The sequence below is a fragment of the Fonsecaea pedrosoi genome (genome assembly GCF_000835455.1).
Source record: "Fonsecaea pedrosoi CBS 271.37 unplaced genomic scaffold supercont1.2, whole genome shotgun sequence".
Lineage (NCBI taxonomy): Eukaryota > Fungi > Ascomycota > Eurotiomycetes > Chaetothyriales > Herpotrichiellaceae > Fonsecaea > Fonsecaea pedrosoi.
Window position 1 is genome coordinate 254,145 of NW_013550614.1, and position 24,726 is coordinate 278,870.

General features: G+C 53.0%; 10 protein-coding genes across 10 annotated transcripts; 4 read left to right on the forward strand and 6 right to left on the reverse strand.

The window, feature by feature from the left end:
- Positions 1 to 1,913: 1,913 nt before the first annotated feature.
- Z517_02048 (uncharacterized protein) lies at positions 1,914 to 4,370 on the reverse strand (the record flags this gene model as incomplete). The annotated part of the gene is made up of 1 exon (XM_013431159.1): positions 1,914 to 4,370. One exon carries the CDS (start codon positions 4,368 to 4,370, stop codon positions 1,914 to 1,916), a length of 2,457 nt encoding a protein of 818 aa, XP_013286613.1.
- Positions 4,371 to 4,922: 552 nt separating this feature from the next.
- Positions 4,923 to 6,378, forward strand: Z517_02049 (uncharacterized protein; the record flags this gene model as incomplete). Its single annotated transcript, XM_013431160.1, has 2 exons — positions 4,923 to 5,011; positions 5,073 to 6,378. 2 exons carry the CDS (start codon positions 4,923 to 4,925, stop codon positions 6,376 to 6,378), a joined length of 1,395 nt encoding a protein of 464 aa, XP_013286614.1.
- A 796-nt stretch (positions 6,379 to 7,174) lies between these two features.
- Positions 7,175 to 8,257, reverse strand: Z517_02050 (uncharacterized protein; the record flags this gene model as incomplete). The annotated part of the gene is made up of 1 exon (XM_013431161.1): positions 7,175 to 8,257. One exon carries the CDS (start codon positions 8,255 to 8,257, stop codon positions 7,175 to 7,177), a length of 1,083 nt encoding a protein of 360 aa, XP_013286615.1.
- A 1,348-nt stretch (positions 8,258 to 9,605) lies between these two features.
- Z517_02051 (uncharacterized protein) lies at positions 9,606 to 10,811 on the forward strand (the record flags this gene model as incomplete). Its single annotated transcript, XM_013431162.1, has 2 exons — positions 9,606 to 9,809; positions 9,864 to 10,811. The coding sequence occupies 2 exons, from the start codon at positions 9,606 to 9,608 to the stop codon at positions 10,809 to 10,811; spliced, it is 1,152 nt and encodes a 383-aa protein (XP_013286616.1).
- A 552-nt stretch (positions 10,812 to 11,363) lies between these two features.
- Z517_02052 (uncharacterized protein) lies at positions 11,364 to 13,117 on the reverse strand (the record flags this gene model as incomplete). Its single annotated transcript, XM_013431163.1, has 3 exons — positions 11,364 to 11,590; positions 11,732 to 11,859; positions 12,120 to 13,117. 3 exons carry the CDS (start codon positions 13,115 to 13,117, stop codon positions 11,364 to 11,366), a joined length of 1,353 nt encoding a protein of 450 aa, XP_013286617.1.
- Positions 13,118 to 13,799: 682 nt separating this feature from the next.
- On the forward strand, positions 13,800 to 14,602 carry Z517_02053 (uncharacterized protein; the record flags this gene model as incomplete). The annotated part of the gene is made up of 3 exons (XM_013431164.1): positions 13,800 to 13,895; positions 13,947 to 14,220; positions 14,277 to 14,602. 3 exons carry the CDS (start codon positions 13,800 to 13,802, stop codon positions 14,600 to 14,602), a joined length of 696 nt encoding a protein of 231 aa, XP_013286618.1.
- A 22-nt stretch (positions 14,603 to 14,624) lies between these two features.
- On the reverse strand, positions 14,625 to 15,884 carry Z517_02054 (uncharacterized protein; the record flags this gene model as incomplete). The annotated part of the gene is made up of 2 exons (XM_013431165.1): positions 14,625 to 15,245; positions 15,306 to 15,884. The coding sequence occupies 2 exons, from the start codon at positions 15,882 to 15,884 to the stop codon at positions 14,625 to 14,627; spliced, it is 1,200 nt and encodes a 399-aa protein (XP_013286619.1).
- Positions 15,885 to 16,219: 335 nt separating this feature from the next.
- On the reverse strand, positions 16,220 to 16,999 carry Z517_02055 (uncharacterized protein; the record flags this gene model as incomplete). The annotated part of the gene is made up of 1 exon (XM_013431166.1): positions 16,220 to 16,999. The coding sequence occupies one exon, from the start codon at positions 16,997 to 16,999 to the stop codon at positions 16,220 to 16,222; it is 780 nt and encodes a 259-aa protein (XP_013286620.1).
- A 145-nt stretch (positions 17,000 to 17,144) lies between these two features.
- Positions 17,145 to 20,817, reverse strand: Z517_02056 (uncharacterized protein; the record flags this gene model as incomplete). The annotated part of the gene is made up of 5 exons (XM_013431167.1): positions 17,145 to 17,749; positions 17,862 to 18,202; positions 18,941 to 18,972; positions 19,030 to 19,649; positions 19,701 to 20,817. The coding sequence occupies 5 exons, from the start codon at positions 20,815 to 20,817 to the stop codon at positions 17,145 to 17,147; spliced, it is 2,715 nt and encodes a 904-aa protein (XP_013286621.1).
- A 3,116-nt stretch (positions 20,818 to 23,933) lies between these two features.
- Positions 23,934 to 24,638, forward strand: Z517_02057 (uncharacterized protein; the record flags this gene model as incomplete). Its single annotated transcript, XM_013431168.1, has 1 exon — positions 23,934 to 24,638. One exon carries the CDS (start codon positions 23,934 to 23,936, stop codon positions 24,636 to 24,638), a length of 705 nt encoding a protein of 234 aa, XP_013286622.1.
- Positions 24,639 to 24,726: the final 88 nt, after the last annotated feature.

Consider the following 24,726-nt stretch of genomic DNA (forward strand, 5'->3'; position numbering starts at 1 on the left):
TTCAGCCATAGATTTTCACAGGAACAAGAGACGTTTGCCCAGAAGCGAGTTGCCTCGGGTCGCTGTAGCTTGGAGTCGAACGGAAGTGAACGGGTGGTACAAAAGTGCAACGAGACATCGGCTGGGTTGAGGAGAGCACGGTGGGGATCATTGCGTCGTCGATTCTCCTTGGCCTCTGCCAGTTGAATCACCAAATACTAGGTGTTCTTTTTCTGGAACGGTCTATTGTTAGCGAGAAGTATGATCGCCGACCTCTCCGATATTGGACATGAAGGGAGCCAGTCACACTTGCTCGACACGCTCACAACAAGCACCTTTCTTGGATTATGGAGTCTCTTTCCTTCACTCGTCATAGAGGCTGGGTTTGGTGAGTGATGGTTGCGAGAAATATTTCGCTGTCTGTTGCGCTGTGACAGCACACCGATTGTCTAGTCCCCGATAGTAGCTGCGGCTATCGTGACAAGTCTTGTGAACATGGGTTCCAATCTCCTCGGACGAGGCAAGACAGGTCTCCAGCTGGGTCTGAGCTGCAGTAAGTTGGGCACTGTCGCCTGTAGATCCTGTATCCATGCAGCCTTCGTCTCCATGAAGTGGGACCGCAGCTTCAATACCACTTCACCTTCGCACTCGTATTCGACTGACATCGAAGTCTGTCTGGGGGCCACAGACCCCATTGCGCAGCCATTGGATCCAGCATTAGGCATCATAAGAGACGTTAGAGGGTGGCAAGATTGTCGTCGCTCTTCTCGGTCGAGTCTCCTTGGATTTGTAGCCTTTGGCGAATACAGCAAATAGGTCACCAGCAGTGATTGGCACCAGTATCATGGTCGACTCGATGAAAACTCTATAGGTTGTAGTATGTCCCACAGAAACTGATTTTGTCCACAGATAGATCACAAGCACAACCTGGTCGCAAGCATGGTGCTGCTGGGCATCGGAACGGTGTCTTGGTGACTGCTCTTCATTCTGTCCATCTCTTCGTATTGGATCGTGCGTAACAAGCAGTCAAGAGTTCGATCGTCCCCTAGCATGTTCTTAGCCATAGGGTCGCATCCTGAAGCAGCATTTTCAACCTTGTCTTCACAAACCCGGGCACTTTTGGACGTTTTTTTCCTGCCGCCTTCTCTTGCCGCCGAGACCTGTTCACATGCTTTTATCGGCCGACTAGATCACAATAGTTTTCTCGAACAAAGACCTGGACGATTCTTTAGTCAGCTACAAACACAATGTTCGAGACCATCAGGGATGAAAACGGGTTTCCTCGACAGTCCAAGTATGATAGATGGTGAAAGGTTATCTGTGTACTCGGTACCTCGTCCCTGGAAATCTCCAAGTTGGAATTAGTAATGCTTGACTTGGATGCTGGGCACAGCCTCATTCGTGCGCTAGCAATTATTCTTGGATTCATAATCACCGCATCGAAGAATAGAGAATTTTGCCATCGCAGAAAGAGGGCCAAGGACATGTCGGAATACTGCATCTCATACTGGTGGGAGATGGTGAAAGGAAAAATCATCGAAGTTTTTGTTGTTGCCTGCCCATCTCGGATCTTCAACGTCCCGTACGACACGTTTTTTTTGCCACGCTGAGCCTCTCAAGCAGCGCAAACAGCGCGACTAAACTCAGCTTCGGAGTAAGTGGTCATCATGTCTACGGCCGAGCTGCATGAGGTCAGGCCAAAATCCCCAAGGCCAATTCATTACAGCCTCTCATTGCAGTTCAAAGAGCTTCCTGCAATATCACATTATCATCCGAACAGTGCCGCTTTCAGTCACATAACACTAGTATACAGGGCGAGCATCAAAAGTACCAGAATGTTGGTCAAAGGCCACGCCAGACGCACCCCATGTCGTACGTTGATTCTTCCGCTAAAGCCGCCAAATGTGCGGATGATGTCCTGAGCGAAAGGTCCCTCAGTCCACGTCCATGTCACTCTCATCCCCTTCGCCATCCACATCAGCACGAGAATCGTCATCGTCCATGTCTTCGTCGCTTCGCTCAGCCAACAGATCTTGGGTAATTTCATCGTTGAGATCTCTGCCTCCAGTTCGGGTGGGTGGTGTAGGCCTAGCCACTTCAGGAAGGGACTGTTGTGCCGGAGATTCACGCGGGCGTCGCTTCTTGCGCGTGCCATTTGTGAGTGGCCGAGAAGGGGCTGCAGTGAGATTATCTTCGGCGGCCGCCTGGTGGCGTTGTTGGAGTCGGGCATGGTATACGGCCAGATCACGGTCTCCACCCCAGACTTCCAGGCGTCTCCCTGTCTTCCTCAGGACCTTGGTCCATGTTTCCACTTCCTCACCATGATCGTCGGGTTCATAGCCAACAGGAACATGTCCGGACTCGGGTTCGTCGCCATGCCATCTGCGGCCAAGCACCCCGGCAAAGCCAGATTCTCCCGCCTCTTCTTCCTCTTCGCTGTCATAGGTTGGAGGGAGCTCACTAACTCGTCTGGCCGCCTGCAGCAACCATCTGCACCCTTCCCTTAACTGCCGTGCTTCCTGGAGGGCTTGCCTACGACGTCTCCGGAGGGCCCATTCGACTCGACGCTGTCGATGTTCCTCTAGTTCGCGCTGATACCCTGTCCGAGCCCTAGCCTTAGTGCCGGTGCCACCAGCTGCTGGCTCAGGTCGGCCCCCTATCACGTCAGTCTCGTTCTTGCCTCGGGGTGTGTTCAACTGACCGATGACTGGATGGTTCCCAGTGCCAGGGTGTAGCGGTTGAGGCGTCCCTCGATACCGATCCATTGTGTCTGGAGTGCTAGCATTGCGGCCTGATTTGAGCAGGCTCCTGGGGCCATCACTCTGTCTGGCACCTCCTCTACTCCGTGTCGGTGTGTTCTTCCCCCTGACACGCTTGTACCGTCCGCGGCCAGGGTGTGGGTCAACTGCTTCCCAATCATCATCCAAGCTGTCGGCTTGACCCCCAAGAGCGCTGCTCATAACGTGTCCGTGGGGACCAACAGACTCTGGCGCTGGAGATCGTCCTACACCGGGACTTGCCCGTGAATCCACGTCAGAAATAAGGGAGTCCTCGTCCCCGTACGCAGCGCTTTTCTTGAGACGTTTCAGGGCTTTGTGGTCTGGATTTCCTGGGTCAGCCATCACCAGGGGCGGGTCATTGGCATTCTCCAACATGATCCTCCGCCTTTCCTGTGTCATTTTCTCAGCAAAGGCAACTTCCTCTGGTGGGTCAATATTCTCAGCATCACCCTCTGCTTCCGTAATAGTTGTCAACTTTGGTACCAGTTGTGGTACTATGTCGGGATCGTTGGGGTCTTCGTCTTCCCTGTACTCTCCAGGGCCGTATGGATTCCGCAGTGCGTCTTCCTTCGTAAAATTTGACTCGAGATACCACCACATGAGCCACAAAAACGCCCTGGCCCTGGTTCCAGATGAGATAGTTGGCCGCATGGCAAGGTCGAAGAAGTCAACTTTATCAGTAAAGTGCATCTCACTGATCTTGGGCGCAAACTGGGAGAGGACGAAGATCAGATTGACTGGGTTCGTCCTTGGAATCGGTTTCGCCTTGATCGCTGCAAGTGTGCGAGGCTCGTCGGTGTCCTCACTTGCACCCTTGAGGATACTTTTCAGCCGTGGCGCATCTTGAAGTGACTTGTAGTCTCTTTGACTTTTGTAGGCTTGCAGAGACGGGATGGAATGATACGTTCTCAGCTGGGCTCTCATCTCTGGGAAGAAGTTCAGTGTCGTGTTCATGCGGCCCACATTGACGAGGAGACATATCATTGCCATGTTATGCGCCGCCTGTCGATCAACTTGAAGCCTGTCCTTGAGGATCTTGCTTGTCTTGGAACTTCGTGCCATGCAGTCCACGTATATGTCGGAGAAGAAACAACCAGGTTTGCCATCACTGACTCGGGTGAACACTGGCTTCGTGTCTTCGATGACGATCCGCAAGAATTCGTACTGAATCTCTTTGCGCCAAAGAGGTGTGCCATCGGGCTTCTTGATATGTCTAACTTTGCTGCCAGAGTAGACTGAGCCAACAGTGCCGTTGGCCTGTCTCCTCGTGCCGACCGCAGTTCCAATTGTTCTGGGCTCCGATTCGGGAGTGGCCTCTGATTTTTTGGTCCGTGAGAGAGGCGCCGAGGCAACACTGCCCTCATCTTCAGTGCCTTCATGAGGTTGTTCGTGTATCCAGATTGCACCCTTGCGGGCTTTTGATTTTCTTGCAGATCCGGCTTTGGATCGGGGCGCTCGACGACCGCTCGCAGGAGTAGGCTCAGCGGGTGTTTCTTCTACTGTTTCGACTTGCTCTTGGTCAAGGTCTGCAAGGTCAGGCTTCGTGTCTTCCATCTGGTCGTCGATGGTGTCGCCCTCTGAAGGCGCCGCAGAGGGCTCGCGTGAGGTCATGTTGTCGTTAAGGTGAGCGCAATGGGCCAGATATTAAGTTAATCATCAAGATCCGATCATTGTAATGAATATGATACAGCAGAGGATAAAAAGTTACTCAGCTGTCAATGAGACTTTGAGGAGCGTGGTCTCAAGCCACGGTCCCGCGATGCTTGCAAACGGATCACTCACCACGCTAACACGTGACGCCAGATCTTGGCAGCCCTGGGCAGCCCTGACTCGATCTCTTCCCTTCAGGCTTCTTGATCAAGGAAAGTCAGGCACGGACTTAAGCCAAGTGGCCAAGTAACCGGCATGCACAGTAAGTTCATTTATTGGCGGAGATGAATGTATGGAGTTAAGTACTACTAACAATACGCTCTTACAAGCACCTCCTTTGCTCCTCAGACCTCGACCTGACAATGCGGCTGGTCTGGTCCCTTCCGACACGCCTCGAATGTTCCAATGTCTTCAAGAAATCGACAGAGGCATGAGTCTAATGCTCTGTCGTATCCCAGTGGTGGCTGTCGCACCTGCAAAATTCGACGCATCAAGGCAGGAATCCCTCCCACGATGCTTATCCAGCGCCTAACATCTGCTCACCCCGCAGTGCGACGAGACACGACCGACATGTTTGAGATGCGTCAAGTCTCGTCGCGTATGTATCAGAGCCACGCCCCCAAGGGTCGACTTTCTGATCCACATCGAGAACCGTTATGCCAGTGGACAATCAAAGCGGCCGAGAGGACCTCGCTCAAGCCTCACTCCAACCCTTCACCTGGATCTGCGAACCCGTGCTGTCATCTACTATCTCAACTATTACTTACGAGCACCAGCTGATATGCAACGCCTCCCAGGCAGCGTTTCAGACAGCATTGAAGAATGGGTCTCGGGGAAAACGATTCCAATCATCGATTCAGCGGTTTCGTCGATGGCACTAGTCGTCTTTTCGCGGACACAGCAACATTCAGTGGCCGCAGCGGAAGCCTACGTGCACTATGGTGAGTTACTGCGGCACGCGCACAAGACGTTGTCCGGTCTGGTCGAAACAAACATCGATGCCGCGTTGCTGGTCGTCTTCCTAATGAGTCGCTCCGAAGACTCGTTGCACGGGAGGGCTGATACTGTGCCCAACAGTTACTTGCATCATGATGGTGCAGCTGCGATTTTGAAAATATGGAGAAACCAGCACCCACTGGAGAAGCTGTCGGCAACTTCTGCGGTAAAGTATTCGCGGCGGGGTATCATTAGATCGGCTCTTTTGCGGTATCTTTCAGTGCCAGCATGGCTCGAAGACGGTCAGCCTTTTGGCGAGTGTGGCAAAGACCTCGATTATGACCGCATAGTGGTCCAAGTTGCGAGATTTCGAAATCAGCTCACGGTCTTGCAACGGAATAATTTCCAGCCGAACAGCAGCAATCCGAAACTGTTCCAAGAGCTTCAGAAACTGCGCAGCGAAGCAGCGAACTTAGACCATGCCCTGCGCGACTGGGCGATTCGAATTCCAAGTTCCTGGTACCCACGTCGGCATCTCATGCCCACGACGTCGTTTTTGCCTACTCGAGACTTCTTCTCCTCGGAGGTTTACAGCTACTCCAGCATTGCCTACGCTACCCTGTGGCTGAACTACTCGGCTACAAGGCTATTGGTCAATCAAGCATGGCTGAAGATCCTCGAGCTCATTCAACCATATTCAGATTCATCTGTCTACGCCCACGAGGTGAAAGAGTGCCACTCGCGCCTCATAGCCACGTCAGTGGACATGTCCTCGAGTATTCCATTTGTCCTTGAGAGGTTCAAGGTCACTGACAGGGGTCAGCAGCAAACCGAGATCACACTGAACACATATGCCGAGATCACCCCGTACGTAGCCGATCTAACTGTGTGGCCACTTGGTGTTGCCTCGTGCATTGGGAGCTTGCCTATAGAGCACAAACAGTGGTTCAGGATCCAGTTGTCTTTCGTGGGGAGGATTCTCGGATGTGGAATCTTGGAGTGTATTAGTGCTGCAGATCTGCTTGACCTCTGAGTCCATCATGTCCCCGTTCTTGCGGCATCAAGCTGCTGTCTTGATGATTATGGTTCTTGGTAAAACTTCTGCGCAAGGCCACCTTGGGCGAGGGACTGTCTAAAATCCGAGAGGGCGTCTATTTTCTGTCAGACTGTGCCTTTCTTCTTCAAAGCCTCGTCGCGTCAGAAGACAATAGAGTCGTGCACTATCCGCTGTCCACTGTCAAAGTTCGCATCTTGGCTCGCTGGCTATCTGTCCGTCAGTTGTTCGGTGCTTACGTCGCAGGCTGCCTTGGTGGAAAGGCGCTGCGATGACGATAAGAGGCCGAAATGTTTGATACACAGATATATATTATTGCTCGGGACGCGGTTGTTGGAGATGAAAGACAAATTCACATGAGCCCCCTCGAGGTCGACTACGAGTAGTTAGTTCTTCAAGGCCTTGTCTTACGCTCAATGTATAGTGTATGCCCGACCGAGCAGTTACATACTTTCCGCTCGGCTTAAGCAACCCAAGTACTTCATATATGTCTAGACAATGAAAGGGACGGAGAGAGCTAATGCCTTTATTTCTGCCGGGCCGGCGACAGTCGGTGTCTGTTTAGGTGACGAATTAAGGTACATGGAAAATGGGATTACTTTTCTCTCAGTTACGCCAATAGCCAGATGAGATGAGAAGAGCAACGAACTAATCTGCATGACTTGTATTTGCTGGTAATGGACCACCCCACTGCCCCCCTTTGAGCCCGCCCAGTACAACCCCCGTCCAACCCCCGTCCAACCCCCGTCCAACTCTGCGTCTTAAGTTATTAGTTTCAGACACCTGTATCAGCAAGTACGGCGGGACTCTCGGGCAGCATCAACGTCCCGGCGACGACGTTCTCTTTGGTTGGTGCACCTTCTTTGTCCGCAATGACAGCAATGATAATCCCCAGCGGCTCGATCTCTGGTGGTATCACCGCACTGTAGGATGTTGTATTGAATGGAACCGAGATATTGTAGAGGCCATGAAAAAAGACAGCGTAGTAGTCCTTGTCAGGAGCAAAGTGAGGTTGGTTATCGGGCTGGGTGAAATTGAACACCAAAGTTGAGCCAGGCGTGATACCCGTTGTACCAGCGCCGGGGGATATTTGTGGGAGGTTCTGGCGCGGCGTGGGATATATAGGGTTCTCGCCTGGGCAGGAGCCGTTGACAACCCATTCATTGGTAAAATCCAGAACCTGGTTCGCATATGGATACACAGTATCCGTTGGCCCAGCAAATGGGGTGGACTTCCAGTTGTCAATGAGTGACCATGTATTGTGGCGCGACTCGGTCGCGGCTATGGCCACAAGGGCGGCCTTGGACAAAGTGAGTTTGGCTTGCAACTCTAGCCCGGTGAGGAAGGCCATGCTGGAGATCTCAATGACGGTCTGAAGCGCAATGTAACTAATCGGGTCTTCATAGGGATACTGGTATCGACACGGGCCGGGCTTGACCGAGTTGGTGGATATTTGGTTCTGAAAGATACGTAGATGACCGGCTTCATTGTCACGGATCTGCTGAACACGCTCATAGGTGGTATTGGGAAAGCCAGCCTCAACGAAGGCCGTCGCGTTGAACCGCTCAACACCTTGTTGATAGAAGGAGAAGATGACCCACTCGGCAGACAGCAGGTTCTGAAAGAGAAAGTCGTCTTCGCCAGGAGGTCCGAAAGTCGTATTGACTATGGCACCTGTGATATTGCCAGGGAACGGAGCTGCTGTGCCGTTATACGTGCTGTACGTTCCAGACTGACCTGGAATCGGACCGTAGGACGGGTCGGACAGTTGGGAGAGGAGTGGCTCTGTCATGGGTGCACAGCATGCCAGACCAAACGCCAGGGCGGCCGCAAGAGGATTAAAGCGCAAGACTGCCATGAAGATTGAAAGGTAGTACTGCTTTTGTAGTCGGCCTTGTGGAGGGTTTGCTCGAGACCTGAAGTCGTGGTCTCTGAGGTTCTTATACCCTCAGAGAGGAGGCATGTACGTGCGGTGTCCATCATGAAACAACTGACGCTGAATGCCTTGCGAAGCTGAGCCAATCGAGAAAACCACCGAGAGGGGAATGGCCTCAGGCGGTGAGGCTAATCAGTGCTCATTGTGGACGAGTTGTTGTGGTGCTGTGAGTGTAGAAAAACAAGGCATGGAGATACGTGCCGTCCATGACGATGATGGGTGAAGTAGTGACTAGATTGAATTGAATGGAGGCGGAGGGTTTCGGTGGACGTCAGCGAGATGGAGCGCAGAGTAGAGCAGCGCAGGGAGGAAAAGAGAGACAGAGGAGAGTGAAGATGGAGAGATACAGGGAGACAAATGTCCCCACCTTCTCAAAACAGTCATATTTTCGATTGGCCTGTTTCGCAGGCGGCGCAAGCACCAAGTCACCGACACCCGCAGCTTCAACGCCTCAAAAGCCTCGACATCTTTTGATGGCTCAGCCTCTGCAAATCTCCCCTATCTCATTCACGCCGTCACTATTCTCCATGTATCTGCCGTTCGTCAAAGCACTTCTCTCCGGCCAGCCCGCGTTCAGTTCACACTACTCGGTACTGTCTCACTCTCAGCTGTGCAGGTCACCCACGCAATCGTCAGGCCTCCAACACTTCAGCAATGCCTTGCGGATATCGACGCTCGTAAACAAGGTCAGGTCAGCGTTGACAGAAGTCCCTGTGGTTTCCTTGCTGGGTTTCTCTATAAGTTTCGAGGCTTAATTGCTTGAAGGTCACACATCACAATGTTCCTCTCGGAAACATCTGTCTGAATCAATGACAATGGTTGGTCGTGGCGGGTGGGTTGACACACCCTTTCAGGCATTGTATGCTTCAGGTTCTTACTAACAATGGTATATAGGCGGTCAAAAGCATGCTTCACCTGCCGCAGAAGACGTCTCAAGTGTGGTAGGCTATCCGTCAGCGTCGTCTATTAATTGTCACCAGCTCATGCTGATCCAACTCCAGACGAGACCAAGCCGAAATGTGTACGATGCCAAAGAAGCGAGGTCGAGTGCACAGGCTACCCAAGCGGACTAAAATTCATCGACGACAATCCAGCATATCGTCCGCGGAAAAGAATTCAACCTCGAAAAGTTGTATTTCCACACGCGTCAGAACCGATGCCTAGCTTGAGTATTCTAGGCGATGACTTATACTTCGCTTATATGAACCAAGAGCTGCAGGATGGGAACTCTTTTATAGATGACCGTTGGCCAGGCTTCCACACTCTTAGGATGCCTGACTGTCTTCCTCGACGTTGCATGAAGTCATTCGCTGCGTCTTTTTTCGGCCGGCGAGTCAACGTCCAACGGGCCCAACGGGAAGGAATGAATCTCTATGTTCGGTCTCTTCGGGAACTCAACGAGCGCCTATCTCATCCTGACAGATCGTCAGCCGGCCACACTGTCCTCTCAATAGCAATCCTCACGTTTTGCGAAGTATGTGTCATAGTCGCACTTTAACTGGCCGCAGGAGCTGACTGGATATCAAAGTATCTCACCGCAACCACGGGTACTGCATGGGTCCAGCATATGCTGGGAATGACCGAATTCTTCCGACTCCAAGGCTTTGAAATCTTCAAACAGCCATATACCATGTGGGCGTTCCAAACCGATCGATTTTCCATGATTCTTGCTGCCATCGCAGCCCGTTGCCCGACTTGTCTCGCCACAGAAGAGTGGAAGACTATTCCCTGGACTTTCTCCCAAACACCAAAGAATCCGGTAGGGTATCTGATTGACCTCGCTTCCGAGCTTCCTGCCATGTATACGAAGTTCATTCGTTACCTGAAAACAACAGAGGCGAGCGCAAAGGCTGAATTAAACCTCGGTCTCGAGAGGGATTTTGCCGACCTTCTCCAACGTATACGAGACTGGTACATCAAGTGGGAGTGTGAGGTCAAGCCTCGAGTTGAAGAGGTCGCTCTGTCACAAAACGAACAGCAGAAGTTTGGCTTTGCATCCAAATTAGTCTTTGACAACATGACCGACATCGCCTACACATTTGCCATGTACCAGACCACGGTGATCATACTTTTGGAGCTTTGGAAGACCCGTCGGAAGGTGGAAATAACACTTCCTACAAAGCCTAGTGCTGTTCGTGATGGGAACCTTAGTCGGCTACCAGACCTTCCGACTGACGAATTCACAAGCCATCAGGATGACGAACTCTCCGGAACGTCCAACTCAACTCTCGTATGTCAAGCGCGAAAAGCAGCTCTCGATATCTGTCGGATACTACCAGTCTATTTGATGCCATCGGGCTCCTGGGTCCATGGGATCCAAATGGTCATTCCTATCCGCATGGCACTCATTGTGCTCCGCCAGAATGGTGGCTGCCCACAAGTAGCGTGGCTGGAAGACTGTATGCAGCAAATCGGCGGGGCGCAGCGAGGGTGGGAGATTGGGAAGTACGCCATGCAGGTGTATGGATACTCATGAAGCATGGGGCGGCGGATGTTGGGCTCCGGTTGAGAAAGCTGGATTGTGATGCTGCGATCGGTTAATGCCCTGACTCTGCGCATTGAGAATTATGCGAGAGGGGGACCAGAATATATATTGAGGATGACGGTGGTGAAGCAGTGACACCAAGACCTGAGATGGGATATCCTCACCTGGGCTGGGCACTGGCTTGATTACATGTTTTACACGCGTGCATATCTATTCTTCTGACCAAATAATCCCTTACTTGACTCCAACTGAAAGCCTTCTCACGGGACCGAGAGAAAAGCAAGATCGAGGTCCATAACTCGATCCAGTAAATACGGATCGATCACCGAGCCCTTCAACTTCAAGGTGAAGGTGAGGGACATGGACAAGCATGGCTGATGCCGGCTGTTTTTCCTGTGCCAGAAAATACCGAGATCTCTGCGGACGTGAGAGAGAGACAGAGAGTGAAAGTGAGAGAGAGAGAGAATCTGGAAACCTAGGACGCGACGGCAACGTACACCACAGAACATTGTACACTCCCTCCTTGATGGAGTCACATCAAAATCAGTCATCAAAGTTCTCAAAGTCTTTCCACGCCTCCTCGACGAGTCGCGGGTCCGTGAGCACGCGCAGCGCCAGCATGGCCATGCCCTTTGCGCAAGTTATGGCGGCGCGGTGGGCGTCGTCTGTCGCGGCGTGCCCGGCAAAGCGCGGGTGGTGCATCGAGACATTGGGCTCGGTGGGGATGGGGAATGTGCCGTGAAAACTGGGGACTTCGAACGAGACGTTCCCTGGTGGTCGGTCGGTCAGTTGGTTGGTTACTTGATTCCGAAACAAGGCGGATTGTGGAGAGCGACAAAGAAGAAGGAGGAGGAGGAGGAGGAGAGGAGGAAGCAAGGGCAGGGGGTGAGTTTCGTAAACTTATTGCTTACCCATGTCCGTCGATGCCGTGTACGACTCGTCGTTCTTGACCATGATCTTCTCGCCTATCGTCGCCATGTCCTCGACATATTGCTTGCATAGGGGCAGGTTGACCCTCAGGTTCTTGTACGTGGGGGCGCTGCGGAAAAGGGGGGTATGTGTCAGATCATAAGTTGTAGAAATATGTAGACAAAGAAGACGAGGAGAGGAGAGGAGAGGAGAGTAGAGTAGAGTTGGCCGTCAAGCGCCATGACGACGTTTAAATCACCGAATCATCACACGTACACGTACAACGTCCCTTTTGTTCAGTCTCTCCCGCTCGTCAAGGGATTTTTTTTTCTTTTTTTTTTTGGCGGGTAGAACGAGGGAGAATAAGGGGACAAGGACGTTGGGACTCACGTAATAAAATTGATCTCGCAGCCCGTGGCGGCGGCGGCGGCTTCGCAGCACTTGTGCACCTTTGCCAGCAGCTTGTCGGCCCTCGCCACGTTCGGGGCCCGCACGTACCAGTTCATGCGGGCGTAGGCGGTGATGACGTTGGGGACGGAGCCGCCGTCCTCGATGACGCCGTGGACGCGCTCGTCGGGCCGCATCTGCTGGCGCAGCATCGACACGCTGTTGTAGGTCGTGATGGCGGCGTCGAGCGCGTTGACGCCGTTCCACGGCTCGCCCGCCGCGTGCGCCTGCTGGCCGCGGTACTCGACGCGGAACTTGTGCGAGGCGATGAACTTCAGCCCCGCCAGCCCCGTGTACCCGTCCGAGAACTGGTGGGCCGTCACCGGGTGTGCCATGATGGCCGCGCCGATGTCCTTGTCCCGAAACGCCCCGGCGTCGATCAACTTGCATTTGCCCCCGCCGCCTTCCTCGGCCGGCGTGCCCAGCAGGCGAACCCGGCCCGGGATGCCGCTCGACTTGAGAGCCGTGGCGGCGCCCAGGAACGCAGCGATCGACGACGTGGCGATCAAATTGTGGCCGCACGCGTGGCCGATGCCCGGCAGCGCGTCGTACTCGGCGCAGATGATCACCAGAGGACCGCCCTGGCCGACCTCACTGGTGAAGGATGTCTCGAGGCCGTACGTCTGCTCGGTCACGGCAAACCCCTCCTTTTTCAGGAAGGCCGAGATGGTCTTGACGGCGAAGAACTCCTTGTAAGCCAATTCCGGGTTGTCGTGGATGGCCCGATTGAGTTCTCTCAGCGGTGCATCGGCTGCGTCGATGGCATCGAGCGAGGCCTTCAACGCCGTTGTCACGGTGGCGTCTGGTGCGGCATTAGAAGAGTTGAATCCAGCCATGGCTAATCCTGGCAGCGTTTGGATGATGGCAGGGGGAGATGTGGAGCTAGAATTGTATTTGTCCTCTGTAGTTGTTGAGGGCGTTGACTCTGGATATGCGGACATGTGGGTAAGATTGAAGGTGGAGCAGAAAACTGCGCAGGGACTCGCAAGCGACTGGCAACGACTGGTCCTTCTCCATTTTAGGACTCATAGAGAACACCAGACGACGCGAAAATCCAAGAGAGTTACGGATCAAGCAGGGAACTCAAGACAAGAATTCCATTCAGCTGCAAATGTAGTACTTGACACGTTCCTAATGATCGCTCTGCTACCAGTCGGCGATGTATACTCACTGGCAGAATCTAGTCTGGGCTATGCGTCTCACAAGGCTGGTTCGATCCCGCATCTTCTTCGGTGTCAATCTTCCGGTGGAATTCGCGAATCTCTGAACGGCGGATCGTCCCCAAATAACCCTGGTGACCCTTCCCCAAATGTTTGTTAAGCATGTCCTGCTCTGAAAGAAATGGCCAACCCCACTAACTGAGGACCCAGATCGAACCATAAACACCCTGGATACTCTAACAGTCAAGGCCAATGTTCCGATAGCCTCGGATGAGCTCGTGAAACTTTGGGTGCGGGGAAGGGAGGTTGTGAAATACGGGGAGATATAAAGGTCGAGTGCGGACCACTTTATGTACAACATAGAAGGCAAAGATCCAGATCGCAACAGCTAAACGTCTCACTCGAAAGGCATCGATCCAAAACAAACGTCCCACTTGCGCGACACAAGAGAAGCAGACGAGAAATGCCCCTACAATATCTTCTATGGGTCAACTCGCAACCATTCCCAAATTCTGGGGTTGATGACGACCTTTGGGTAAAATGGTATATCGATGAACATGTTCGTATCTAGACCGTGCCTTCTCGTGTAGACCAGGCTGATCGGTGGCAGCTGCCCGACTTGATCAACAGCAAGACTGCCGTGCGCGCGGCCATGTATCGCGAGGCCGACTTTCCACTTGGGTCAAAAGAGAAATCGCCACGCAAGTTCTTGGTGTTATACCAGACCGAACTTGAAGACCCGTTGAGTTCCAAAGAGTTCTTGAACGGTGTGCGCCATACCAGCGACATGTGGCCCGACAAAAAGCCATCGTCCGAAGTAGGGAACTTCAATATCAGGAATTATAAGTTAATTCAGGACTATGACCCTGACGGACGGGGTGAGGGTGAGTGTCTGGCGCTTACAGAAGAGGCCGACTGTTGCTGATGCCGCTGGATAAAGTCCCCGCGCCGTTTTGCGCGACGGTCGAGATGCACCCAGTGGATGAGCCCGACTTCGACAAATGGTACCGAGAAGAGCATCTCGACATGCTTCACAAGTTGCCAGGATATCGACGATCGTCCAGGTATGTCATTGGCCCAAAGACGGCTCTGACAAAAGATGAGCCTCCAAAGTATCTGGCAATCCATGAAATGGATTCTTTAAAAGGCTTTGTCGGGAAAGAGGCTGATGCTGCCAACACCACCCCATGGACGGTAAAGCATATCAAAGACAGCAAGGTATTCATTCCGAGAGGCTGGGAGTTGATAACTTCGCGAGGGTATTGAACATGCAAGGCCGAGACGATGCTCATGACGCGGTGGCCATGATGGATTCCATCCAGGGCCAAATGCTTTCATTTGCCGGTGGATAGCCCATGTGCAGCATTTTGTCATAGAACCGGGCTTCTTTTGGGCGGCCGTAGTTCATGAGAAGGATGTTGTCCTCTATGGGAACAAGCCCGTCGTGGGTGCCGTTGATCAGGAGCAGTCTGCAGCAGGGCCCATTCACAATCCCATTTTCGACCAGACTAAAGTCCTTTTGAGCCCTGTCCTTCATCTCTTCCCAGTCCCGGTAGCCGTACTTGGCAACATATGCTTCGCTAAGCACAAACGGGTATTCGTGGTCGTCGACGTGTTCAAGCCATTCCCGACTTAGGAACAGATGGCTCCCGGCGCCCTGGGCAATGACCCCAGCAAGCCTCGAGTGGTGAGTGTGTGCTAGCCGGATGGCACAGTAACCCCCAGCAGAAAGACCCCAGGCCATGCATTTCCGCATGTTGAACGACGGCTGCTTGTCCATCCAGTCAAGAATCGAGGTGAACAATCGTTCGTGGGACGTTGGGTCACGACGGGCTGCCGGGCAATCGGCTGTTCCTGGGATTTCGGTGATCACACAGCCCCAACCACGGTCCAGAAACTCGTCAGTTCGCTGTGGCCATGCTGTTAGTCGGAGTGCGTATGAGTACACCAGAGCGCCTGATGTGCTTACCTCTGTGTTGTCTGGTCGATGCCCGTCCAATCCTGTGATCAGCAGCACTACGGGGCATTTCTTCTCACTATTTGCTCCTGGCGGCAGCCTAACGAACAGCGGTATCTCCTTGCCGTCCTCACCATCTGCCGCAGTATGGGGAATCTTGACCTCTTTCATAGGAGCATCCCATAGGCTTGCACCTCTCAAGTAAACCTGCTTTTGTAGCTCAAATGCCCTTCTCTTTAGTCCTGAACCAGCCTCGAGAGAAGGGAACCGAGATATTCGATACACACACGCGGCACGCTTGAACAGGGCGGCGGCTTTGGCTCTGTCCGAGGCTTGGGCTGACATGGCTGCGTCGGTGAGTTTTTCGGCCGTCGGCATAAAGTACTGGGTATATTTGTCTGTGTACGCATCGTTCACGTCGTCTCTGATCAGGCTTTCGAAGATGGGTTGGAAGTCTTCGAGCTTGCCATCGTGGAAAGGATACACCCCGAGCGAGCAGGGGAACTTCCACTTGGTTTCCCACAGAGCTTTGACTCCATCCAGATGAGGGTACCGCTGGTAGAACTTCTCGCCGAGGATCCAGTTCACCATGCTGTAGTACTTCAGAACTCGCCCGGTTTTGGAGTTCAAAGACCTAAGAGAGGAAGATTGAGTGGTGAAGAGACGGTGAGGGATGTGTTTCTATTGTTGGGGTTTCTGTCTAAGTGGCATCGGTCAATTGATCACCGAACCCCGCGACAGGTTACGAATATAAATTATTGATTGCGCCAGCCCCTCGCTCAAGCCCTAACAGCCTTGCGTATCAAGTTCACCATAATAACCAAGAGTGTCGGACTGTACTAACTATTTCTTCCATTGTCTAGACAGCCAGCTATCCTTGATGCAAACTCTGATAGCGGACAGTGGACGGTGGACAGAGCACGGCTCTATTCTCCCTTGACACAATCTCGATGACTCCTCCCAGCAGCGGGCGGATCGACCGCTTGCCGCGTGATCCATGCTTCGGTCCCCAATGTCACCCAGCAGTACCAGTCCGAGACGAGGTAGAGTCTGTCGACCAGCACGGCAGCCCACAGATGGCGTCTCGCAAAGGGGTATTCGGTCGCAAACTGTAACAAACCGTCCAGGTAGTTGTATGTCTTCATGGAGAGAACGAAGCAGCCAAACCACGGACAGACGTGGAATGTTCTCCAGAAGCAGTAGAGCCGCACCCACAGCAGCACCGGGTTGAGCATGCCCTCGACCATCTTCCGCGTCATGTGCGGACATGTCTTGTACATGCCCCAGAAGCAAGGTTCGTAGACGAGACACATCAGTCGGTGTCGCAGGCCGCTCCGGTACCACCGCTTCATCTGACCCGCGAACCGTGAGTCTGGCATGATGGAGGTCCCAACTTCGGCGCCTTCTGTAAGCTGCATACCCAGCTTCCACTGAACTGGCTCCTCCTCCCCGTCGCGGCGCTGCGGCTTGAACAAGTGTTGGAAAAGGACCCAGCGCGTGATGAAGCTGTCGTCACCAGAGTTCTGGCGTTGGCCCATCCACATGTCGTTTGCAAAGGCAGATAGGAACGCCGGATCGTGGGCGATCTCAGATCGGAGCAGCGCTGTGACGCCGGAGACGCAAAAGTTGATGCCACCATCGACAGCATATGCGCTTTTCATGCTCCGAGGCGCTTCCCACGAAGACGAATGGCTGCCACCTCCCATGGCGTGATGGTGCCAGGGTATTGTCTCTTGAGTGGTAGGTACGAGCTGCGAATTATTCGAAATTAACTTGCTGCAACCGAAAGCCAGCGTGGACTTTCCCCCACTCGAGACTGTATAGGCAGAGAATGGATCTTTGGAAGGCAACTCAGGTTATTGGGCCCCCAACAAGTCCAATATCTTCCTGCGCCTTGCCGGACTTTGTCTTCTTCCCTTTCGCCTCTTCCGTCGCCTCTTCTTCTCCCTCGTCATCGGCGTCCCCTTCCGCGTCGTCTGGGGGTGCTGTCTCGTCGTCGCTCGCCACCACAGGTGGGTCTTCTGTGCTGGCTGTCTCTTTCTGTGATTCTATGTCGGCCTGGGTCGACCCTTTCGCCTTCTTGGAGCTCTTAGGTGTGGTAGGTTTCGGGTCCTTGTCCTCGGCCGTGGCTTTGGTGCGCGGGGCCTTCTTCCTAGCTTCGACCACCACATCCTCCATCGCGTCGTCTTCGTCGTCCTCCTCCTCGTCCTCCTCCTCGTCACTCTCGGTGTCACTTTCTGAGCTAGTTGATTCTGGATCGTTGAGAGTTTTGGGGACCACCGCAGAAGGGGCGTTCACGGGCGGGGCCTTTTCCGGCGTCACCGGATCAGGAGGAGCTCGGCGTTTTGGGGATTTCCCTTGTCGTCTTTCGAGGTCGGCATTGGCTTTTCTCTTCCGGATGTCCAACTTTTCCAAGGGGCCGTCGACCGTGGGATATGGGCTCAGATCCTTCCAATCTTGCGGACTGAACGTGGTCTTCATGCTGAAAAGGCGCCAGCAGGTGCAAAATAATAGTCTCGCGTTCCCAAAATGTGTCATCATCGACCAATGCCATGATACTTCCTTTACTCTCGTTGATGCCTCGGAGCAGCTGATCTCGTTTGTTCGCTTTGGAGACGGTAAGGATGCGGAGCTCGGTCTGTCCCATGTTGGCGTCTACAGATGCGGCGTGAATCAGTGCGCGGACCCTGTCTGCCTCCTCTTCTGTAGTAATGATGATTATCTCGAGTGGTTCATTCCTGAGGAGGACGCCGAGGCTATCAGAGAATGCCGGATCTGTGTCGACGGTGGGCACGATGATGCTAACGTCGGAAGGACTATAAGCACGCTCTTCGGAACGGGGCAAGGGGAATTCGCGGTATCGTGTTCGATTTCTCTCCGAAATTCGGTGCTCGAGAAAGTCCCACAGACTAAACAAAGGATGTTAGAATGATCGGGAAGACGGGTTCAGGCAATTTACACAAAAGCTCCCAGAACAGCAGGGCTAGAGAGCCACATCAGGCCGCACGGTAGAGCCATGTAGATTGAGCAAGATTTTGTGTTGCTGAAGTGGTGTCAGAGGTGTTGTAAGAGATGTGGAAAAGCAGCTGTTGGATGATCGATCTGGCTACTGCTCTCCAGGTGTTTCGGTCCTCCTCTTTATATATAGGCATTTTATCGGGCCTCAAGCATGGTGTCATCTGGTTGATCCAGACAAGGCTGTGAATGGCGGGTCACAGGAAGGTGTCGTGTGGTAACGGCGAGGTATCGCAAAGGACCCATCCGGATACTGGTGAAAGACGATGTCAAGAAACCGCCCACCCGCCAGTAACCGCGTAGGGTGTATAGTGAATCGGTAATAACCACGAGATGTGAAAGCTGGTTAGATGAAAAGAATTTCGAGGTAAAATAATGAGTGATATATCCATCATTGAGTGTTTGGCAAGGCAAAAGTCCCTCCTGGTCGCCCTTGGTCAAATACTAGGCTGTAGCATCCGTGGTTCTTCGAAACAAATGCGGGTGGTGAGGGAGTTCGTCCTTGAAGTCGACTCTTGCTGCCTGAAGGTCACTTCTGTAGACCTACTTTTGATGCCAGCCTTCATAATGCTGGATTCACGTCGTCCTTTTCATCAAGCCTGCGGCTCCCTTCGGGTGGAAAGCGCGCAAACAGCAAAACTCCAAAACCTATCAACGCGACAGCCTGAGAAGTAGAGTCAGCACCGTCACTTATATTATAATGTCAATCACAACCACTAACCGCGTTGCACGTGAAAACAAGCTCTGTCCTTCCAATGCTGGCAAACGCGGCAAAAATAACACCAAAGACAAACGTTGTCGACAGTCGAGCCATGTTTTCGACCAGCGATACCCCGGCGAGAGCATCAGTCCGCTCACTGCTGGTAGCAGAGCTTCCCACCATTTGAAGGACTGTCCCTTTTGCGGCCGAGCCAGTTCCAGCAGCAAAAGGTAGAACAACTGCAACAAGGTACATTTGCCAACCTTCGCGAACGAAGGAGCAAAGCAGTGTCAGAAGTCCATCAGCAACCAGCGAAAATCTCGTGTACGTCAAATCAAACGCAAATGTTTGCTCCTTTGGGGTTTCTTTGTCTTTTGGACTGTGCGTGCCGTTTCCCGCTTGCTGTCGGGTGTCTCTCAAGAGAGGAGCGCGCTCTGACGACCTGGACTCTTGGGTATCTGCCAGATCCTGCTGCTCTCTCTTCATTGTCCATCTCCTGCCGAGGGCAATAAATTTCGGAAATGCAAATGTCAAGAATACGCCCCTCAACATGGAGTACATGAAAATGAGGCCACCGTTCTGCTGGGTGCCAAAATCAAAGACGTCGGTTGAATACAGCTGTAGCAAAGTGGGCAGATATCCTTTGTGTCCAATTAGCGATGGTTTTGCCTCTGACACCCAAAAAATCTTACCTGTGGCTAGAATTCCGAGAAAGACTCCCCATGCAAGCAGGAATGCACCGTACTCGGTCCTGACAATGCCATCCCTTGTAATGAACTTTCGGGGCGCAAACACCATCAAAGGGCCAAAGAACTTGGTGAAGGCCGAGGTCATCTTTGTTTTTCTGGCCTTGGTCGGGTCCGCGTCGATGTCTTTGGGCTGGGGCGGGATGTGTGGCAAGAAGGCAAAGACGTAGGCACTAGAGGTCAAAAAGAGCATCAAGGTCAAACGGAAGGGGGCTTTAATATCAAACGCTTCAGCCACCACGCCACCCAACAAGAATCCCAACGCAGAGCCGAACATCATGCTCCCGGTCAGTCTCCCCAGCGCGGCTGTCCGGCCTTCATGTTCCACGACGTCGGTGATAAAGGTGTTCAGCGCTAGCATATAGCCACTCGGCCCACCCACAATGGTAACGATCTGCGAACATTGGATGATGATTATGCCAGTGGTGCCCCAGACCTCGACGCCCACAATTTGTATGATTAGTCTGAGGGCAGGAAAGAACACCTGAGTGAGCAATGTTGGTTTGACACCAATGCGTTTGATCAAGGTGCCTGTCAGAAAGAGGTTCAATGTGCCAAAAACGGTGGTGCTGGCTCCCAGTAAGGACACCGATAGTGCTGTTGCGCTTTCAATTGGGTGGATAGAACACCGGTCAGTGCCGTCTCCGGTGTTTAGACGGGTGGAATAGCCTGATGGAACCATTGCGGCAGAGAGGATCGATGTCCAGGTCCCTGCCGTGGGCGATCGCTCAACTCCGTGCAACAGTCCCGAGGGATGGTCTTTGTAATACGCATCACAAGTCATGAGCCTGAAGACATATAACAGCGGCACCTGTGTTACTCCGAAGCTCAGGCTGGTCAAGAAGGCACAAAGCAAGACCAGATACCTCACCGATCTGGACCATGTTGTCGGGGCCACATCCGGGGTCTCGTCTTCGGTCGATACTTCCTGGACGGCCACACTCTCAACAACGCTGAACTCCTGCGATCCTGTACGATCAAGGAAGTTAGGTGCCGTCGCCTCTAGATCTTCACGGTGTACGGACGAGGCTCGTCGACTGCTTGAGTGGCGTGAATCACCCATCTTCGGCAGATTTGCGGTAGAAAGTGGACGACGAATGCGGAGTTTGGCGACAGTCAGTTGTAGGGCCAGTCCCACTGGTCATGCTTTGGAGGACGTATGTCGATACGATGGGGGTCTAGGCGGCTTGACGTGGCCCATTGGAATGACAACGGCAGTAGAATGGATGATGAGCAAGAAGAAAAGAACGCCAAAGGTTCCCAAGTAGTGTAAGGGCTCAGTACACAAGATAGAGGTGGCGGTCAAACCTGAAATCTCGAGATGCCGCCATTGTCGGCGCAAATGCCGCGCTTTAATCATCACGTGTAGAGCTAGTCCCTTTCAGGCAGGTCCCAATCAGCGCCATCGTCGATCACCGACAAATCGATGCAGAACATCACATGTACCTCGTATTGAATGAAGAATTGTGCTTTTGAAACAAATCTGGAGCAAAGGAGGGCTTTATAGACAGCTGCATATGTGTGGAAGAGTGCGGACATGATGGAAAACACTCGTTGTCAGGATTGTGAGGGTTTGAGGAGAAAGGGATTCCATCGCGAAAATGGAGATCATAATCGAACAAAACCATTTTGTGCACGTGGTGAGAAGGATGAGATGAGGGAGAGGCGTCTGAAGAACCAGTAAGAAACACACGAGAGATGTTCTGGTCCTGCCTCTCGTATTCATTTGTGGGGGCACAAAACACGGTCCCTACCAGCTGGACTCACTCCTATCTTGTCAGTCTGTGTGCTCCATGGCTATTCCACCAGCCCACGCAGTGTCAGCGTCTCAAGTCGTACTCGGTACATATTGAATATCCGCGAATCTAACGAGGACAGTGGTGCAGAGGTGGGTGGCTTGTGAATGACAAGCTCATACCTTTCCTCTTGGCCGCTGCGCCAAATACGAGGGTTGAATCCAACCATTCTGATAGCCAGCCTCTGATATGCTTGTCTTCGACTTCCCGCGAGAGTACGAGGTGGAGGTCATCATCATCATCAGGTACAGACTGCAAACCCTTGAGTGATGGTAGTAATGTCGAAGCAGGGCCTTACAAGTAACAGCTCTTGTAACCAAGTGCAACATTGGTCCTCGCATTATACTTGCAGGCTCTCTCCCAGGCTCCCCTCTTCCTTTCCGTCAACACTGAATTCTCAATCTCTGGCTCTGGGGGAAATGGGAAGGCGTTGGGTGGGCGGACACCGGGGCAGCCTCAAAATCACGTCATCAGCTAGCCCTGCGCCACAGGAAGACACCTGTGCGAGTGGTTCGAGAGTGTCAATTGGTTAGGCTATGGCGAGCGACAGGGTTCATACTCTGTCCCTGTTGTGGTAGGATGCATTTCTGGGAGCCACCGGTCAGCCAGAGAGAGGGGTGCTTGAAGACAGGACTCTGGGATGAATAAGGAAAGCGGTTTTGCCAAGTTGCACCTTTCGCATCGGAGCAACAACCCGGAGATATAGTAGTATTCAAGTCTATGATAGGCAGAAACTGTTATGTCCGACTCCCACTGTACTGCTTTGCACTTGATCGCAATGTACCAAGTACACAGAGGTATACCGAGTACGAGGTATTACTCGTACCCAGGTGGATACACAGTAGGTATGTCGACAGGCAAACAGGCTGGTGTTGGAACCTGGTGGAAAAGAGGTGTGACTCGCATACTCGGTACTCGATACCTCGTATGATCATGGCTAATATCCCCCTTTTTTTCCATCGAGGCGGTGTACTCGGTACTCCCCCTGCTCGGCTGATTACTATCGAATGGAAGGGCACGTTGTCAAAGCCCGTTACCAGGTTATACTCCGGACTGTTGACTGGCGTGACGTTGAAACTCGCATCCTCACCGGCGGTCGTACTCGTACCCGGGCAGATCAGCAGCGGCCACATGGGGTCCAGGGGTAATGAAAATCACAATCGAGGCAAGTGATACCGAATCAGCAAAATGCTTGGCGAGACTAGGACCATCAATTACAGTTAGTGTGATTAGTCTTCCAGATAACACCCGTGATTGGTCTCCTTTATATATCTCAAACGAGTCTAACAACCTTAAATCCACTATCGATACCAAAGCCAAATTGAGCTTCATCTCGGGATTGTCGCACATAGGCTGCAACCTCCTCGTGGCGGAGAACGGTTTTCTTGGCAGTGCAACGCCTTTGAAGACCGGTGCCGTGGTTTCAACGTCACTAATCCATTTTCTCTACCATTCGCGCGTTTGGCCCTTTCGGCCCTCTCGCCTTTGTTTTGCTTCGATACAAACCGCCTTTCTTTGTTTCTCCACTTCGCTTCCCATTTCCCCACGGTCGCAGGGGGAAATCTGCTCGATGATGCCCAATCCAAGCATGGGATTGAGGGCCCCCCCTTGACCAGAGATTGCTCCTGGTGCTCCCATGGAAGAGGAAAGGGACAGGAGACCCAGGGAAACCCCCTCGTGAAGGTCTCTTAGTGACAAGCTTCATGGCGGTTGGGGATGGATTTGGGCTATGCTCGTCTCCACAAGCGTCGACAACAGGCAAATCAGCTGTGATCTGCCTGCAGGTACGGAATTAAACCACCTCGTATTCAGGAAATCATGTCGCTTCTCCATCATACAAGCCCGCCAATCATGTCTCATCGACTTCTGTTTACCTCTCTACTTGGTACACAGCACACCACACGCTGATCTCTCTCTCATCAATCTGGCCCCCCCGGTCCACTTGCAACTGATCCACGACCATCTCCGACTCCAAGGCTGATTTCTCCTATGACAGCAGGCCATTTGTTTCTGTGAGTCAAGGTTTTGCCTGGTCTCTTGCCCTAACGAAGGATTGGTGCCATCGGGGCGGTGGAATAGCCGACTCCAACTTCATTGCGAAATTGCCATGAGAACTTTTGCTGGATGGCAAAAGATGAATGGCGCTGCGCTCCACAGCCATCTGGTTGCTCGGGCGCCCCCTTTTGGGAAATGGCTTGCTCGCCGCATCGAAGTACTTTAACTCGTCTATCTCTTCGACGACCTCTTCACTTTCTTGTCTTCTCTTCCTCAAGCCGTGTCAAGTTCACCCCAGTCACTCGTTTGCTGCTCTTGCTCTTGCTCTTTGCTCAACCTAGCAAAAAACCCAACTTCTGTCACTCGTTTCTACAGAACACTCATCAAGATGAAGACTGCTGTCGTTGCTACCCTCGTCGGCTCTGCCTTTGGCTCTGCCATCTCCTCCCCGTGGTTGGACTGGACCTCGTCGACCACGACCACCACGACCACCACCAAGGTTCCCGTTGATCCTACGACCACCCACACCTGGGGTGACTGGACTACCACCACCACCACGACCAAGGCTCCTGTTGATCCCGAGACCACCCACACGTGGGGCGACTGGACCACCACCACCACCACGACCACCACCACCACGCCCGCTGTGTGCACCTCGACCATCTCGACCTCCGTCTCGTGCGCAACCACCCACCACAAGGAGACCTGCACCACCAGCACCCTGACTGTCTGGGATACGCTCTTGTGCACCGGATGGGAAGACTGGTCGACCACCACCAGCAAGGTCGTCGACCCCACCAGCACCCACACCTGGGGCGACTGGACCACGACCTCCAGCGTTCCCGTCGCCGCCGTTACCACGACCTCTGTTCCCCACACGTGGGCTGACTGGTCCTCGACCAGCAGTGTCCCCGTTGCGCCGGCCACCACCAGCAGCGTGCCTGTCGCTGCCGTCTCAACCAGCACCTGGGGCTATGCTCCTTACTCGTCGAGCAGCCTCCCCGTCGCTCCGGCCACGTACACCGGCGCCGCCTCGCTCCCCAAGATCGAGCTCGGTGTCCTCGCCATCATGGGTCTCGCCGCTGCGCTGTAAATTCCTCCTTATACACTGGGGGAAACAGGGGTTGGGCTATTTTTTCTAATTTTCTATGGCTTCTTAACCTGGCAAAGTTCTACTACTA